The sequence below is a fragment of the Phycodurus eques genome, chromosome 19, assembly GCF_024500275.1.
Source record: "Phycodurus eques isolate BA_2022a chromosome 19, UOR_Pequ_1.1, whole genome shotgun sequence".
Taxonomy (NCBI): Eukaryota; Metazoa; Chordata; class Actinopteri; order Syngnathiformes; family Syngnathidae; genus Phycodurus; species Phycodurus eques.
In genome coordinates, this window is record NC_084543.1 from 463,646 (window position 1) to 482,163 (window position 18,518).

General features: G+C 53.1%; 2 protein-coding genes across 2 annotated transcripts; both read left to right on the top strand.

Moving 5' to 3' along the window:
• The first annotated feature begins 26 nt into the window (after positions 1–26).
• Positions 27–6,245, top strand: LOC133395231 (uncharacterized). The gene is made up of 10 exons (XM_061663991.1): positions 27–68; positions 178–312; positions 2,157–2,313; positions 2,370–2,492; positions 3,574–3,684; positions 3,759–3,909; positions 4,037–4,107; positions 5,269–5,484; positions 5,814–6,047; positions 6,136–6,245. Exons 1-10 carry the CDS (start codon positions 27–29, stop codon positions 6,150–6,152), a joined length of 1,257 nt encoding a protein of 418 aa, XP_061519975.1. The 3' UTR covers positions 6,153–6,245.
• Positions 6,246–6,251: 6 nt separating this feature from the next.
• On the top strand, positions 6,252–17,910 carry LOC133418292 (mitogen-activated protein kinase kinase kinase 14-like). The gene is made up of 14 exons (XM_061706839.1): positions 6,252–6,333; positions 10,927–11,114; positions 11,204–11,282; positions 11,501–11,915; positions 12,008–12,142; positions 12,571–12,700; positions 12,786–12,914; positions 13,252–13,356; positions 13,685–13,851; positions 14,421–14,571; positions 14,849–15,232; positions 15,377–15,471; positions 15,536–15,912; positions 16,552–17,910. Exons 2-14 carry the CDS (start codon positions 10,946–10,948, stop codon positions 16,913–16,915), a joined length of 2,700 nt encoding a protein of 899 aa, XP_061562823.1. The 5' UTR covers positions 6,252–6,333; positions 10,927–10,945; the 3' UTR covers positions 16,916–17,910.
• Positions 17,911–18,518: the final 608 nt, after the last annotated feature.

Below are 18,518 nucleotides of genomic sequence, written 5' to 3' on the forward strand. Positions count from 1 at the left end.
TCCCCTCGTCGGGTGCAGGCGCAGCAATGACGGCACACTTCCGACGGTCGTGGTGCATCGGAGACGGTGTCAGTTCACTTGTGTGTCCGCAGGGCCCCCCCCCCGCCGGGTGCGGGACCACTCAAATAACTACGCACATTTCTCGAGTATCCCCTCGCTTGCGCTGCGGTCCTCCAGATGTTTCTCATTGACATCGCCACTCCCACCGCACTTGACTTCTCCACGACCCCCGTCCTGCATGCTTCCGAATCTCCTGCTCTCCTGTCCTATCTTGTCCTGTCCTCCGCTCACAGGGTGGAGCACGACCGAGCCGTATACAACATTCAAATCCACTGGGTCATCGTACTAGTTAGACAATGCTTTACTTTCCTCATCTGTTTTTTTTTTTTTAGCTAGTGCTCTGTCTTTTGTTGTCTTCTTGTCAAATATTATTGAGTTACTCACTTCCTCTCCTTTGTTTTTTTTTCTGTCACTCCCCTTTCAAAACTTTAAAAAGTCCACTGGACACAGTAAAACGGTTCCGACATAAAAGGGACACAGATCTTCCTTTCTGCTAGACCTCACAGCTGGACAGCACATCCATCCATCCATCCTTTTCCTTTTCCTGAACAAAAAAAAATAAAATAAATAATAATACAAATGTTGAACTTTAATTGTTAAATGTGTATGTACAAACATCCATTCATCGTACTGCTAATCCTCATGAGCCTATAAATTTAAATAATACATCAATCATGCATTTAATTGTTTTATCATTCATAATCATCCATCCATCCATTTTCTGAGCCGCTTAAGGGTCGCGGGCGTGCCGGAGCCCATCCCAGCTATCCTCGGGCGGGAGGCGGGGTGCACCCAGGACTGGTTGCCAGCCAATCGCAGGGCACATACAAACAAACGACCATTCGCACTCACAGTCACACCTACGGGCAATTTAAAGTTGTCAATTAGCCTAGCCTGCATGTGTTTGGGGATGCGGGAGGAAACCGGAGTGCCCGGAGAAAAGCCACGCAGCCACGCAGGCGCGGGGAGATGCAAACATGCAAACTCCACACAGGCGGGGCGGGGAATCGAACCCCGATCCTCAGAACTGTGAGGCTGACGCTCTAACCAGTCGCCCACCCACAATTAACAAGCCAAAATTACAGTAAATCCATTGTGACGTTTGTTTCTTATTATTTTCAATGTTGATTTAGCGGATGAGAGAGTTGCTGTTTTTTTCGTCCCTCCGTGTCCTGTCCCTTTAAGAAGCGGCAGAGTCACGTGGCATCACGTGACCGCGGTTGAGGCGACTTAACATCGTTTAGCGACGTTAAAGTCAGCCTTTCGCCTTATTTTGTCTTCTCGATCCGATTCGACTCCCATGGGACACTTTTGAACTTTTGGGTCGCCGCTGTGACCGACCAGCCGGTAATGAAGGCAACCTCTCTCTTTGTTGGCTATGCAAGCATGCTAGGTGGCTGACTTCCGTTAGCTTCATTCGGAGGACGTGAACAAAAACGCTCGGGCTATTAGTAAGACGTGAAAATAATATTTTATAGTTGTGTTTGTGTGCGCTTATAACGTCCAGCGTTTCAGGGGCACGCATGCGCCTGAGAGACTTTGATCATCACTGACGTCATCAGCTGCAGCCTCCGTCACGCCATGGTGAGTCGACGCCCCGTGACGTCATATATTAGCTTACCTTAATAACTTAATAATTGATAGCAGGATCCATGCGCAAGTCCCGCACAGGTTGTGACACAAAGTCAAATGAATAACGATGCCAAATGCCGACTTCGGGGACAAGCCTGGACTGCTCTCCAGCTGATGTCAGGACATTTTGCGTTGTTGTTTTTACTTGATTCATCACAACGCATTTTAACACAAAACCGAATGACATCCGAACAAACAACAGAACAAGCACTGTAACAGCACTGTTGACGACATGAAGGAACTGAATAAAAAATTCATCATTTTGCCATTTTCATTCACCAAAAAAGCTTTTCCATCAATTGAAAGATGAGTTGAACCAAATCCAAACGATTTGCACTCTTTTTCCGGTTCACGTAAATGGAAAGTTCAGCATGACTTTTATGGTTTCCTACATAAATATTGAATCATTTCCGAGCAGATCATCTGCATGCAAAAAATGAGAGGGCATCATTGACTGCGTGCAGGCGCTGGCGTGGTGCCCGCTGGTCTTGAGTTTGCTGGGCGCAGGCGCGGCGCTGGTGTGTCCCGACGGCGCCGCCTGCCACGACGGAAGCACGTGCTGCGAGGACGTCATGGGCCGATACGGGTGCTGCCCCTTGCCCAGCGTGAGTCCACGCTCGCGTACGCGCTCGAGTGCGTGCGATGCCGATTCGTGCGTGTCTGTGTTCCCGCCGCAGGCCGTGTGCTGCTCCGACGGCCTCCACTGCTGCCCGCGCGGCACCGCGTGCGACCTGCGGCGCGCCACGTGCGCCAACACGACGGCGTCGCTCCCCTGGACGAGGTCGCTTCCTCCCGAGCGGGTGCGGGCACGAATTAAATGCGCAAGCGTGTGCGGGCATTTCAACGAGACTGATGCGTAGGGTCGGCTTAGAATCACGCATCTTTTTTCGCACACTCAAAACTTGGACTCGCCTGTGTACTGTAAAGCTAGGGCCTGAATCAGCCGGCTGATTTTTAATATTAGCGCTTTTTTAAAAAATCAAAAAACAACCATAAGACTCATGAAAATGTTTGGCGATTTTTCTCTCGGCGGCACCGGTTAGCACATCTGCCTCACAGTTCTGAGGACCGGGGTTCAAATCCTAGCCCCGCCTGTGCGGCGTTTGCACGTTCTCCCCGTGCCCGCGTGGCTTTTCTCCGGGTACATCCCCAAAACGTGCATGCTAGCTTAATTGAAGACTCTAAATTGCCCGTAGGTGTGAATGTGTGCGCAAATGGTTGTTTGTAGGCTCCAGCACGCCCGGGACCGCGTGAGGATAAGCGGTACAGAAAATGGATGGGTGGATTTTTCTCTCTGTTTGAAAGTTCAACAAATACAGAAGGGCGAGTTACGGGAAAACGGTCAACTGTTGTAAACATTCATTCATTCATTCATTCATCTTCCTTCCTGCTTCTCCTCACGCGGGTCGCGGGCGCGCTGGCCTCTAACCCTGCTATCTTCGGGCTAGTGGCGGGGTACACCCTGAACCGGTCGCCAGCCGATCGCAGGGCACATGGAAACAAACAACCGTTGGCCCTCACATTCACACCTACGGGCAAGAACCTATCACGCACTCTTTTGGGATGCGGGAGGAAAGCGGAGTGCCCGGAGAAAAGCCACGCAGGCACGGGGACAACATGCAAACTCCACACAGGAGGGGCCGGGATTTGAACCCGCAACCTCACAACTGTGAGGCAGACGCGCTACCCAGTCGTCCACAGTGCCACGTTGTAAACGAGGGGCCCGAAAAAAGAGAAAACAGAATTTTACTCCGCTAAATATAGGAATTGAACTTCCATCGTAAAAAGTGAAAAAAAAGTTGCTTAGAAATCTGTGATGCAGCGATGGCACGAAAGGTGACCCGCCATTTTGGAACAAACCTCGTGTGTGTGCGCGAGCAGAGCGGGCGAGGGTCGGCCGTGATGTGCCCGGACCGGCATTCCGAGTGCCCGGACGCCACCACGTGCTGCCAGCTCCCCGACGGCTCGTGGGGGTGCTGCCCACTGGCCAAGGTGACGCCCGTCGCGCTAGCGGTCGCTAGCTCGCTTAGCTTAGCGTCCGGGTAACCCGTGGACTCGCCCCGCAGGCGGTGTGCTGCGACGACAAGCGCCACTGCTGTCCCGAGGGAACCGCCTGCGACCTCTCGCGGTCCATATGCGTGTCGGCGGGCAGAGACTGGCGAGGCTGGCGACCCCTGGTGGAAAAGCTTCCTGCCGGGCCCGGTCTCGGCGCTCCAGGTAGGCCGCGCGCAAAATGGCGGGCCCGCGAGACGGACGCCCGTTTTAGGACAACTTGCTATTTTTCACGGTTTGTAGTTTGTGTTTTCCTGCTGTTGTGTATGAATTGTGTGTGCGCTCGTTTCAGTGACGTGTCCCGACGAGACGACGTGCTGCCAAGTGAGCTCGGGCGCGTACGGCTGCTGCCCCGTGCCCGACGTAAGACTCTTCTACAAATATTTCCCATTGCCATTCCGCGGGCCACACACGGACTCAGGGGGCCCGCTCGCTTCTTAAATCTGGTGCACTGAGCATTTATCTGCGCATTAATAAGCCTGGAATATTTAGTCATTTTAATCGTTGATTTATTGTGAGTAATAAAATAAGTATTAGTAAATTAAGCAATTTGATGTATACATTGTTTAGATTTTATCAATCAATTAATTAATCAATCAATCATTCCTTCGTCTTCCGTACCGCTTGTCCTCACGCAGGTCACGGGTGTGCCGGCGCCCATCCCAGCAGGTCCCCCGCGGGCGTGTTGGCGCCGATCCCGGCCGACTCCGGGCGAGAGGCGGGGTGCGCCCTGAACTGGTCGCTAGCCAAAAGCAGGGCACGCAGAAACAAATAACCATTCACACCTGCGGACAATTTTCTTCAATTTCTTCTTCAATCGACCTGTCGTGCATGTTTTTGGGATGTGGGTGGAAAGCGGCGTACCCGGAGAAAAGCCACGCAGGCACAGGGAGAACACGCAAACTCCACACGGGCGGGGCTGGGATTTGAACCCGCAAGCTCACAACTGTGAGGCAGACATACTAACCAGGTGGCTACCGTGCCGCCTGATTTTTATATTTTATTTGATATAAAATTGCTGAATGAATTCTAATGACTGCGATTGGCTGGCGACCAGTTCAGGGCTTGCCCCGCCTCTCGCCCAGAGTCTGCGGAAGCACGCCCGCGCGGGACCTGCGTGAGGAGAAGCGCTACGGAAAATGGATGAATGGATGGATCATTCTAATGAAGTTATTTATAAATTAGGAACAAATTAGCCAGAATTGTTATGAAGATCTATTTATTTAGTTTTTTGCCTAAAATTGGTTAATAGTATTATATTTTTAAATTCATCTCTCATTAAATAATAGGTTGATCTATTTTCCATAGACATTTAACTGTGTGTTTATTTTTGTAATAATACAATCACAAAATGAGTGTAAACTATTTCATTGAAGTCTCCTATTTTCGATGTACAGCTTTTTTTCTTTTTTTTTTTTTTTACTTCTATGACCATCCAATCAAATGTGGCTCTTGAGGGCCAAACTTTGCCAGACCGTCTTTGAGGTAAACGTGCGCTTTTGCTTTTTGCGCCCGTGCGCGCAGGCCACGTGCTGCTCGGACCGCCTCCACTGCTGCCCTCACGGCACCGTGTGCAACTTGGCCGCCGGCACGTGCGACGAGGCCGCGGGCGAACGCCGCGACCCGGAGACCCGCGACGACCCGTCGGGCGCGGCTCCGCCGCTCCCCTGGCTCGCCGAGACGGTCGCCGTGACGACGGTGAACGCACGCGACGAGCGGACCGGCCGCCCGCCGCCGCAGGTGACAGCACGCCGCCCGGCGCGCCGACATGCCGTGCCGCCGACACGCTGCCCGACAGACAGACCGACCGACCCGCAACGACGCTCGACGTGCCGCCAAATGTCGCCAAACACTACTTGACGCGCCTCCCCCCCCCCGACGCACCGCATCACAGCGCATGCCGCCGAACAGCATGCTCCCATCACTGTACTTACCACCCAACATGCCAACTGATATGCCACGCTGCGCAACATGCCCCAAGCACACCACGTCACCCGCCTCGTTGGCAAGCACGCCGCGCACCGCCCAGCGTGTTTTGATTTGACAGGAAGCCCGCTTTGTGCCCTCAGGCAGTGTGCTGCGAGGACGGCTCCCGCCGCCGCCCCGCCGGGCACACGTGCATCCCCCGCCGCTCGTCCCGCTCCCGAGGACGCCACGTGATCCCCTGGCTCGCCAAAGCGCCCGCCGCCACGCGCCCGGCGGCCGTCGCCGACGTCAAGTGCGACGACAAGAGCAGCTGCGCGGCGGGCACTACCTGCTGCAAGCTGCCCACCGGGGAGTGGGGGTGCTGCCCGCTCGTCAAGGTGGGGCCGTCGCGCCGCCCGACACGTCGCGCTCCGCCGACTCGCTGACACTTTGTGATGTAACGGGAAGTGCGACGTGCGCCCTCAGGCTGTGTGCTGCGCTGACCGCGAGCACTGCTGCCCACAGGGGTACTCGTGCAACATGGAGACGGGCACGTGCGAGAAGAAGACGCACGTGGCGCCGGAGGTCGTGCCCTGCGACGCGGCGGCGACGTTCGCCTGCGCCCGGCGGGAGACGTGCTGTCGGACCACCGTCTCGCGGTGGGCTTGCTGCCCCTCGCCCCAGGTACGCCCCTCTCGCCCGCTACTCTGCCGTCTCGACTCGCCAGTGTCCCGAGTCGACACTTTTTACGAGGGATGTTCAGACCGATACGGCTTCCGGTATTGACTCGAGTACTCACCGACGAGTACTTTTGATACATTTCAGTGAGCACGACGACACATAATTGCGACCAGTCCTTTCTTTCTCTCTGGCGCGCCGGATGTTTCGCCGATGTGTCAAACTACCGCGGTGTCGCGCCAACTACAGGCGAGGAGGACTTACTCCATGTCAGATTTCATTTTTTGGCTTAAGTATCGGCAGCTTTCACGAGTACCCGATACATTGAAATAAGGCGGATATCGGCCCCGTACCGATACCTTATCCCGGTATTCGCCCGTCTCTACATTTTACACTTGCGAGTCAATTTTAACATTTGCGTAGCGAGCGAGCTTCAGGTACTCGAGTAAAGTCGCGTAACGTCCTGGCGCGTGGGCAACGAGAGACAAAATGACAACACTCACAAGGAACACGGAGGAGACACGAACACTCGCTAACCCGGCAGACTCCGGGATCCTGAGGTCTCTCGCTAGACCACGCCCCTTAAAAAACGAATGCTGGGTTAATGTCATAAAATCAGATTGTTGCTTTTGGTTTTATTAGAGGTGCAACAAATAATTGACAACTATTTTGATAATTGACTAATCGAGATCTTGTTGAATTTAAAATTGTCCAAATCCTCGAAGGTTCTGTCTTTCAACAGTCAATTCTTTGTGTTTTCCAAATACGACCATTGCCAGCATCTGCTTTGACTTGCGAGAACAACCATCAACATTTGTGCCCATTCGCTCGCTTTAATATATAGATATATATCCATTGTTTTTAACCTGTCCTGTTGGGCTGCATGGTCTTGCAGAATGGCGGATCTGTACACTTTTGTGCTGGAACAGTTTTGCTGTGCAACAGGGGAGTTTGAAATACTCCCTGGGCTTATTTTTTTCATTTTTGTGATGTTTATTGAAAATGCAGCCAGACGGAAAAGCGTTCTAGGGGACAAACAGAGGGACAGAAGGGACGAGGGGACTAGAGGTGCGAACCACAGCAGAACAATAGCGAGACAGTGGAGATACTTGAGCGCAAGTAACGTTACAGCAGTCAAATCGTGTTCCTGCTTGCGGACTGGGACACACACACACCCGCTGAGGACGTGCAACAACTAACCAAGACAACAAGATGAGAGAGGACAGAAAAGGACAGGACAGGATGTGGGAAATGAGCAAGGCAGTGCTACTGACGAGCGGTGCGGTGGGATTCTTTTTATAGCGTCGTCCGAACACCTGGAAGAACCTGTGAGTCCGCGTCTTAATACGACCTGCGTTATCGTTAGTCGCCCCAGCACGAACAATTCAAGCCGACGGCGTGTCAAAGGAACTTCGTAGTGAATCAACACCAGATCGCGTGCGCGTTGGTCAACTGGTGCCGGCACATCGAGGAAGGGTGGGCGTTGAAGGGGGGGGCCCTCGTTTCCAGTGGTCCCCAGCCACAGTCAATGCCAATAATATTTCAGTCAATCATTCCAATATGGCGGACGTGTTCAATGAGGCGCGTGTGTGTGTGTGTGTGTGTCGGGGGCGTGGCCTGACGCGCTTCTGTCCGCAGGCGGTTTGCTGCGCCGACATGAAGCACTGCTGCCCCGCCCGCTTCTCGTGCCACCCCAGCGGCGGCTGCGTCCGGGGGGCGCCCGGTTGGGACGGCCACGCGTGACGCGCCGGTTTCTGTTTTCAAACGCCGGACACGCCCCCTTCCTCTGTGATGTCACCGCCCCTTGGACAGCTTTCGTGTTTTAATCCGAAAGACGAGTTGATCACATGACCACCGCCGGCCAATCAGCTTTTGCTCGTCATCTTTGCAAGAACTCAAAAGTATTTTTAATGAGTTAACTTTCAATAAAATCATACGTGTCTGAAGTTTTGCGTCAACAGTTTTCATGCTTTCATCAAAACACCTCAAGGGGAAAAAAAAGTTGCAATGGTGAAATTGGCTCACTTTAGGGGCAGGTCTTTCCTCATCCCGCCCACATAGTGCTCGGCCAATGGCAAGGCCGGCGAGCGAGCGGGCAGGATCTGGTTTGCCCGCAGAAACCAAGCGTGCGGCTGTTGTTTTTTTCCGCTTCTTCCACTGAAAATCTGGCGGAAGGATTTTCTATTCAGCGGGTTAACAAATCATACACAAGACATTTACAGTCCACTGGAGGTCATGCAACAAGTTTTTTTTGGCTTGTTGGTGGCTTAACCCCGCTCAGTTTGAATAAAAATAGCAGTACAATTTACAAAGCAATAATAATGCTTGTGGTCCCTGCCCCGCGAATCGTGTGGTTCAAAAGTAGTCTCTAGAAATCAATGCTGACTAAATAAGAAACCTGAAATGTTGAGGTCAATCCCTGCCCCAACAACCTCTACCTATACATTTCCTATTCTTTCTGTTTTCAACCAAGGCTGTTGATTTCTAAAGTGCCGCTAATCCAATGGAGAGATTTAGAAACAGTTTTGTCTTCCCGTCTGCCAATTTGATGGGATCGGCATCTGCCGTCCGACACGCCAAGTAGCTGACGGACGTCCGACAGCTGAGCAAAGCCGCGAGTTGCTGACGGCAGGCCCGACTCGGGGAGCGTCTCTATTGGTCCGCTGCTGCGCCCCCCAGCCCTCATTTGCTGTTGCCCGGGAGAGGACCCACACAAGTATCAGTGTCATCGGGCGCACAAGAATATAGTCGCGGGGGGGGTGTCAAAATGTGTCTGGACCAATGAGAAGCGTCGGCGGGGGCCGGGAAAGCAGCGAGGTGACACTCGACCCACAAAGAGACGTTCAGACGGTCGGGAAGGACCCGAACCCCGAAACTTCGCCGCCGGACCGGCCTGAGGAACGCAAAAGAACCCCCCCCCACCCACTACCACCACGTCCTCCCGTCCTGCGCCCCGCCCCCCGGGGCGGCCCCACCTGAAGGATCGAAGCAGGTAAGTGGAGGAAACGGGAAATTGATCATCCGGTGTGAGGAACTGTGAGGCGGATGTGCTAACCGGCTGTCCTACAATATTATACTTTATAAAAACATACAGTGATAACACAATTGAATCATACAAATGTTGACCCTGTTTTTGCAATGGTTATTGTGCTGCTCCATCTGGTCAATCGACATTGTCCCAGATTGTGGCGCTACTCGTCACTTTACGCCGCGTACACTCCTTGACGTCTCGGCGCCCTTTGCACAGTGCTCAGTTTTGCCTCGAGATACGAGTTACCTCCTATTATTGGGGGGCTTTGATTTGAGAGCAAGAACCTGAGATATTGTCAATGTCTTTCTGCCTCCAAAGTGTTGTGTGTCAATTGACCGTCTGTTGTCGTCCTGGAGCGGCTCCGACGACCGGAGACAAATTCCTTGTGTGTTTTATTTGGACATACTTGGCAAAATAAAGATGATTCTGATTTCCTTCTCGTTGCAAAGTTGTGATCCGCTTTCAGAGAAGTTAAGAAAATTAAAAGATTCGTGTTGTCGAAAAATACCTTATGAAAACAAATGCACAGTTTATGATATTTTCAAACCAGTTTGTTGTATGCCGTGACGTCTGCCAGCCAGAGGCTGAGCGGCACTGTGTTTGTTTACAGCGTAAACTAGCAGCTCGAGCGCAAGGAAGGAACGTATTTTTCTCACCTTCGTACTTTGTTTCGTGTAGGAGCCCGAGCCGTCCGTCCATCCGTTTTGCCAACCGCTTAGCCTCACGCGAGCCGCGGGCGTGCCGGCGCCGATCCCGGCCGACTCTGGGCGAGAGGCGGGCCTACAACCTGAACCGGTCACCAGCCAATCGCAAGGCACATGCGGTCTCAACAAACAACCATTGGCACTCGCATTCGCACCTACGGGCAATTTTGAGTCTTCGATCAACCTCGCGTGCATGTTTTCTGGGATGTGGGAGGAAAGCCACGCAGGTACGGGGAGAACACGCAAACTCCACATAGGCGAGGCCGGATTTGAACCCGCAATCTCAGAACTGTTTTACCCACCCAAATCGTGTCCGCGACGCACTTTTGGGTCCTGACCGACCAGTTGAGAATCACCGATCTCGGACCACCGTCCAAAAAGTGTGGCAGCACAGTTTATGCCCACGTGTCGCTCGCTGGAGGAAGACGAGGTTGGACAGCTGCGCGGTCGCCGGTGGCGCCAAAAGCCACGCGGCTATTTTTAAGTTGTTCCTTCAGACGATGATGAGGATGATAAGAATAACAATCCTGCACTTTTCAAGGCACTCAAGGACACTTTACAATTAATCGCATGCTTCATTTACTCCTCAGTCACACCCGGTGGTGGTAAACTATTCGAGTCGCCACAGCTGCCCCGCAGGGGGCAGTCTGACGGAAGCGCGGCTGCCATTCTGCGCCCACGGGCCCTCCGGCCGCCACCGAACATCCGACCGCATTTGTTCGTGGGCGACGTGGGTTAATTAAGTGTCTTGCCCACGACCCTCTGGCTGCAGGGCATACACTAAGCCTCTGTTTCACGCCGCCCGCAAATGATGATGATGATGATGATGAAGACGATTTCATTCTCGACTTTGTCGTGTGGCAGGACGTCATCGTCGGGTCACATGCTGCCCCCCGTCGGAGGGTCGGGTCGCGAGCGGCGTCCGCGAGGGGGCCGCCGCCCCTTCAGCCGGGCGATGATGCAGGGCACCGCCGAGTTGCTGGACGACGCGGGAAAACCGCCGGAACCTTCTGGAGAACCTTTGTGTGGGTCCGTCGTGGCTCAGGCTGAGAGTGAGACACGCGTACACACACTCACACACACACACACACACACATCTTGCCCACTTGCTGAGGTCAGCGTGTGCGTTTTGTGTGGGCAGGTGAAGACTTTCAGGAGTTCAGCCCGACGCGCGTCCGCCATTGCGGCTCGCGACTCGACGTCGTCGTCGACGCGTTCAGGTAGCTCACGGGCGACGTAACCTGCACGCCGCGCAAGCCGGTTGCGTGTCCGCCTCGCGTTTAGCAGGTTCTGGGAATCAATCTTGAATCTCCTGTGCGGGATTTTCTTCCCACATTGCAAAAATATGTTAGCATGTTAGCCAGTTAGCATGTTAGCTTCACTGAAGACGTTGAAAGTGGGAGTGATTGGTTGTCTGTGGTGTCCTGTACGTGCGCAGGACAGAACACAAACAAAGGAGTTGGGATGAAGACGAAGACGAATATGATGAAGACGAAGAGGAAAAGGGCACAATGAGAAGTCTGCGGGTCCGACGCACCGATTGGATGCATTCGCCGGACGACGTGACGATATCACAGGCTGACGTCATCGCCCCGCCCCCTCAGTTTAAGGACTCGCCCGACGACGACGGCAACTCATCGCAACGCTCCGGCGGCCGATCTCCGCAAAGTGAAAGCGAGGAAGCCTCGTCCGCTTTTAGCTCCTCCTCCTCCTGGTCGGCTGAGCGGGAGTGTGGCTCCGCCCCCTCAGGCAGAGTCGTATCGCTTTGTCCTTACTTGACGCACGTCAGCCAGCGCCACCTGCTGGACTGGAGGGCGAGCCCGCACAGCAACCGGGGCTTCCTCTTGCACGACGTGAGTGACAACACACACACACACACACACGACACAACACCACTGAGCACTGGTATTGTTGTTGTTGTTGTTGTGGTTGTCGCGTTGTGTAGCAACTGCGTCCCGTGACGGGTCGGTACCGAGAGGGTTGCGAGTACACCCTGTTGCATCACATCCACAGCGGCGCCTACGGAGACGTCGTGTGTGTGCGCGACTCCAACACGCGATTCACGTGTGCCGCCAAGAAGGTCAGCCGTGTCTGTGCTGGTGTGTGTTGTTTAAGCGTGTTGTGTGCAGCGGCGTCGTTAACCCTAACTTCTCAATATTTAGTAATATGTGTTAATGGTGAAGGTTCATAGTCCAAGCCCCCCCTCCCACCCTCGTGGACCGTTACACTTTGGGGTGAAATTCCCTCCATCGACAACAATTTTCAGGGGGGGCTAAGCCACCCCAAATGTCAAAACCTAGCGACGTCCCTGGTTGTGTATATGTTTGTGTTGTTAGTTGTGTACGTGTCCATGAGTGTGTGTTGTTTGAGTGTGTTCATTTGTGTTGTTTGAAGGTGTGTCGTGTATATATTTGTTGTGCTTGTGTGTTGTCTAAGTGTGTTGTGTGTCTGTGTTATTGTGGTGTGTATATTTGTATGTGCCTTCATGGTGTGTGTGCGTGCGTTTAGGTCCCCGCCAGTCGCTTCCGCGAGGAGGAAGTGACGTCGTGGAGCCTGGCGTCGTCGCCGCGGGTGGTCCGCCTCTTTGGCGCCGTTCGGGAGGGTCCCCACGTGATGCTCTTCATGGACCTGAAGCCAGGTAACCCTTGACCCCCCCCCCCCCCCCGCCGCCCCCGCCCCCCCCCCCCCCCCCCGTGACGGCGTATCGAATGGGCGTTCCTCAGCCGGCCTGGCTCAGCTGCTGGCGGCGAGCGGCAGGCTGCCCCGAGACCTGGCCCTGCACTACCTGCGGCAAACTCTGGAGGCGCTGCAGCACCTGCACCGCAGGAAGGTGTTGCACCTGGATGTCAAAGGTCGCAGCTCCGTCTGAACAAGAAGCTATTGCACAACAACATCTTAACCTGTGTGTGTGTTTTGTGCGTGTCTCTCTGTGTGGTGTGTTGTGTGTGTGCGCACGCATTTATGTATTTTTTTCTGAGTTTGCACACACGTGTGTGTGTGTGTGTGTGTGTGTGTGTGTGTGTGCGCATGCATGCATGTTTTTGTGTTTCTGTGTTGTGTGGACTTTTTTATGTGTGCATGTTGGTGTGTTTGTGCATGTGTGTTTCTGTATGTGTTATGTGTCCCTCTGTGTGTAGTGTGTGTTTTGCGTGTGTGCGTGCGTGTGCGTGCGTGTATGTGTTGATGCAGTTGACAACGTGCTGCTGTCAGCTGACCTCACTAACTCGTTCCTGTGCGACTTTGGACTTTCTCGCGTGCTGGACAAGAGCGAGCGCAGCACTCAAGGCATTATGGGTAAAACACATGTGCACACACACACACGCACGCACGCCAAATCCAACGTATTAATCGTCACCTGATTGGACAGAAATTCATTGAAGCTAACATGATTTTGTTTATTTAGAAAAATAACTTCACTTTGAATACATCACTGGTTAATTAATTATAATGAAATGAATTAACGAGTGACATACTTTATTTGCAAATCCAAAATCTAACGTGGAACTGAGGACCAAACGTTTGCCCACCCTGAAGTGTGGGTGTCAACGTCATTGTTGTCTGTGTTTTGTGTGCGCGTGCGTGTCGTGTGTCTACGGCTGTCTTTTTGTTCGTGCGTGTTGAGGAGCGGCGTCCTTGGCGGGCACCGAGACTCACATGGCGCCCGAGGTGGCGCTGGGCGCGGGCGCGAGCGCCAAGGCGGACGTTTGGAGCGGCTGCTGCATGCTGCTGCACATGCTGAACGGACGACAGCCGTGGCTGCGACGTTACGCGCCGCCGCTGTGCCTCCACGTACGTACCCACGCCACCGCCGACGCCTTTCCCGCTTATCACGTGCTCGTTTTTTGTCGAAGGGCAACATTTCTACATACGTCGACGCGTCGCGGAAAGAAAAAAATGGGAGCAATTAAATCACTGCCATCGATTGCTATAAAACGTCCAAAAGTGGAGCGGGAGGGCCGGCTGTTCATTTTGGCCGACCGCAATCCGAGCGTCTCGGCCGGCTCGCGTGTCCGTCGACAGTCAGACGCGCACACGCAAAATGGGGAGCACGAAGATCGGCTCGTACGGAACGAACAGCGTTCCGACGGACAAAGTTGACTGAGTGCTCGTGACGCCATCGCCGCATTTCGCTGATTTCGTAGTTTTTCACTTTTGATGGGAAAAAAAAAAATCATGTTGTCAATCGGGGGGTGTTGTGCGCAAAATTTTAAGGAACAAAATGTTTTGCTGTTTTGCAATTAGGCTGTAGCAAAATCAAATGCAGCAAAAGTGAAACATCGTCAATACTTTCCGGATGCGTGAAATGCCATTTGGGATGTTTGAAATCAACGTCACGCGTGTGCCGTGCCGGGTGTCAGATCGTCACGCAGCCGGCGCCGCTGTGGGAGGTGCCGCCCGGCTGCGACCGCGCCACGCGCCGCATCTTCCGCGCCGGACTGCGGAAGGATCCCGACAGACGCGACTCGGCCGGACGGCTCCGCGGGAAAACCGCCGTCGCGCTCAAAGCTGGTGAGTGCGTTTGTGTGTGTGTGAGCGAAACCATTTCCTGTAGTGCTAGCGAGCATTTCAGTCTTGAGATTTTCATTTGTGAGCGCAAAGAGGATTTTAGTCGTGCGAGTGACAACATTTTCACGAGTGCGCACGAAGCATGTGTGAGAGCGTTTGAGCGGCGCCTATCCCCCCCGCAGTGCGAAAGTGACCACTGAGCGCTTCTGCGACCCGATCGGCTGTCGACGAGACGTCCGTGACGTGACCGCGCCGCTCGTCTCACTCTCGCCGTCCACAGTCGGCGGTCTGAGCGCCGCCTCGGTCCGGACGGCCCGCGAAAAACTCTACGTGTCCCGGACCGCGCCCGCCGCCGACCGCTCTCCCGCGATGCGCTGGGTGAGCCCCTGGAGGACCAGGGCGGCCCACGAGGACGACCGGGACCCGGAGGAGGCCGACTCGCTCGCCCCGCTGTCGGCGGCCGCGGACGTTTACGTGGGAGAAGAGGACGGCCGCTACGAGGACTACGAGGGGGACTGCGAGGACGAGGAGGACGAGGAGGACGAGGAAGCGTCAGCCCGACACCTCCGAGCTCTGCTGGAGGTTTTCCCTCTGTTGCGGAGAGGCCGGCAGGCGGGCGGCGCTCGGGGGGGCTCCGACGGCCAGCTGGAGGAACTCCGAGATGGTCAGTCCGCCTGGGAAGTTCCCAAAACCTTCTCGCACGCACTCATCTCGCTCAAACTCGCAACAACAACAACAGCATTTGCTCACACGCACGCAGTCACAGATACTCCTCAAACACTCCTGATTTGTTCCCGTGTGTCACCAGGCGCGGTCCTCGGGGCTGACAAGCGGACCCCCACGCCCGAGCCGCGAGACGACCCCCCCTCCTGCTTCAGCAGCTCGTCACAGGCCTCGGAAAAGGTGCGCGTGTGCGCGCGTGTGCGCGTCCTTTTAAATGTGGACTTTTGTTTGGTTCCTCCTCTAGGACTCGGAGTGCTCGTCGGATGACGTGAGCTCGGGGGTCCTCTCGTCCTGCGGGGGGCTCGTGGAGAGTTCAGCGTATGCACGCGGGGCCCCCTCGCGCTGCTTTGAAGGTAATGCCACAGAATGTTACATCGCCTTTGATCATGTGACAGCGCCGGGCGTGGACGTCTGGATCGAGGACGCTCGGGGGGAGCGCGTGAGGATTCGCGAACGTCGGCGAGTCCGAGTCGGGCACGTGGCCGTCGGAATCGGCCGGCAGGTGACGAGTACGCTCGAGCCCCGCGAGACGTGCCGCCAACAGCGAATACCGCCAGTGATTGACGCCCCCCTCAAAAAGTTGATCATTGCGTTGGTCGAGCAGCCCCAAATGATCCTCACGTAAGAATACTGTTCTACTTTACAACTGGGGTGTCAAACTCATTTTTGTCGCAGGCCACATTGGAGTTCTGGTTTCCCTCGGGGGGCCATTACGACCGTGAGCTCTGATAAATGTATGCTCGTCTCACACTGTGACTGACATACAATAGACTCGTTCAATTAATAGATGACAAGTTTTGAAATTGGAGAGCAGTCAAAAAAAATTCAACTATGATTCGATCTATGTTAAAAAGGGACTGGTAAAAAAACAATATCTGAACACTAAGAAGAGTGAAGATCATTTGCAGTTTTGGTATTCTAAGAAGAAACATGAAGTCGTCACACATGATTTGCTTTCGCGGGCCAAATGAAGGAAAATGATGTGGCGGGCCAGATCTGGCCCCGGGCCTTGAGTTTAACACCTGTGCTTTAGAATACCACAACTCAAGTGAAAGTCACGAGTAGTCCTCCAAATGGTGGCTCCATCCGCACCACAGAGGCGATTCTCAACCTTTTCCAGGGGGAGTGTCCCTGAGGGGCAATTTTCCGCTATTGGCAGCAGGGCTCGGTCTGCGTTCGCAGGGATTTACCGTACTTTCATTGCTGGCAGTCTGACAGCATGACGCGTCGTGGTGACATCACTCCCTGTCCTCCAATCAGATGTCACCGAGCGCCTTCACCTTGGAGACACCGGACGGGAAGTCGGTGTCCTTCCGGCGGGAGCTCTGCGAGTCGTCTTTGTGGCTTCGATGCGTGGCCGCGCCCGACCGGTGTCCGCGATGGACGTGGCGAGTTCGAGACGGCAAACTGGAAGTCCGACAATGACCCGGACTCGGGACCGGCGGAGCGCGGCGTCTCGCTAGGCCGTCTGCAAACGCAGAGTCCGACATTAACTGTCAGTGTGACAGGTCGTCGGCCACCCGCACCTCACGGACGCTGGCCCGACCCGGCCGGTATGCGCTTCTTTCATCGATGCGACGAAATCAGCACATTCGCTGATTTTTATTTGAATTATATTTTTTGAACGATGTGCCCACATTTTCCTGGCTGCTCGGGTACTTTCGGGGAGCGCTCAGCACTCGGATATATTGCACCAGTCTTGCGAGCTACTAGCTGCAGCTGGCTAGCTAGTGCAGCTGAATACTGTGCAGCCCGCAGATATGAATAGGTAGATACGACACGCCCCTTTCGAGCTGCGCGTCTACGGCGACGCTAAGCTAGCAGGGGGGAAGTCGTCAGCGCGTTCCGTACGTGTGGACGGCAAGAAAACCAAAAGGACAAGGATGCCGGAACATTGTATGGCATACTGTTGCGTACAACGCCGTACAATCACAACAAGGTGCCTGGTAATTATTTTTGGGGGCTTTTTTTGAAAAAGCTTCTGTCTTGACAGATCACACGCTTACGTTGACAAAAAGTAAACCTGGTGAAAAACGTTACGACTTAATTTCAATGTCCACGCATTGCCTTCGACCTCCCCGACGTGGCCGCCACGTCGGTTAGCCGAGCTGCCGCAGCGCGCTGGCGTATAACGTCTTCATATCTGCAGTTGCAACTGCTCCTCTAAGTCACTAATACTTCCTCCGGGGAGGGGAAAAAGCCACACTGTGACAAGTATCGTTATCACGTAACGAAGATGAGGAGTAATTAACAGGAGAAGACGGAGAAGCCATGCTAACCGCTAAGCTATCGTGAAAAGTAGTCGCGCAACCCTGGAATAAGTTCTTGGGTCCTACAGTACAAACAGCGGAGAGAAACCGACTCTCAACTGCAAATTAGAAAGCAAATTATTCGGCGTCTAGAGAGAAAATAATACAACAGCTACACAGTAAACACACGGAAACGATGGAGTACGTTAGCGCACGTCAGCCAAGAGGAGGGCCCTTTAAGGTTGAAAGTATATGATTATATAGTACATCAATATTTGAAATATCAGCAATGTTATTTGTTTGTATGGACAATAGAGTGCTGAGTTTTGATTTAGACTTCTGAGATCTGCACAATAAATGTTTATCTTCATCCTTCTATTCTCTGTGGCGCCTGTCCTCTACGTGGATGGAGCCCATCCCGGCTGATTTTGGACCAGAGGCGGGTTACATCTTTCAAGACAAACTATTTTGTGTGCATTGTACCAAATTGAAAAAAAAGACTGTTGTTACTGCACATAATTGACAGTGAAAAGGTATTTTCTTTTATTTAAGTACAGGAGTTTATAATCAGTACTTCTTCTTTTACCAGTCTTTTACACATACGGTTTTTCTCCTCTTACACCGAAAGAAAGTCAAAGATTACTTTTTTCACAATTGAACAAGATACATAAACACTATGGCTTTTGTCAAAGTCAAATACAAAAAGGATCAGGTACATTCAAAAATAAACAATAACTAATCGAAAAAGAAAGACAATTAGCAAAGGCTTTTCATAGAGGTTCCATTCCTCAATTCTACAAGATTAATAGCATAACTATTTTTCCCAAGTCTGAGGACTTTCGAGAAAGAAACAAAATCATTATCGGAAAAAAAATACTTGTTTTAGCTTCAAAAATTTACTTTTTTTTAATTTTTTTTTTTTACGTGTATTAGAATAGCATTTAAAGTCAAAGAATGTGTTTGTGTGTGAGTTGTACT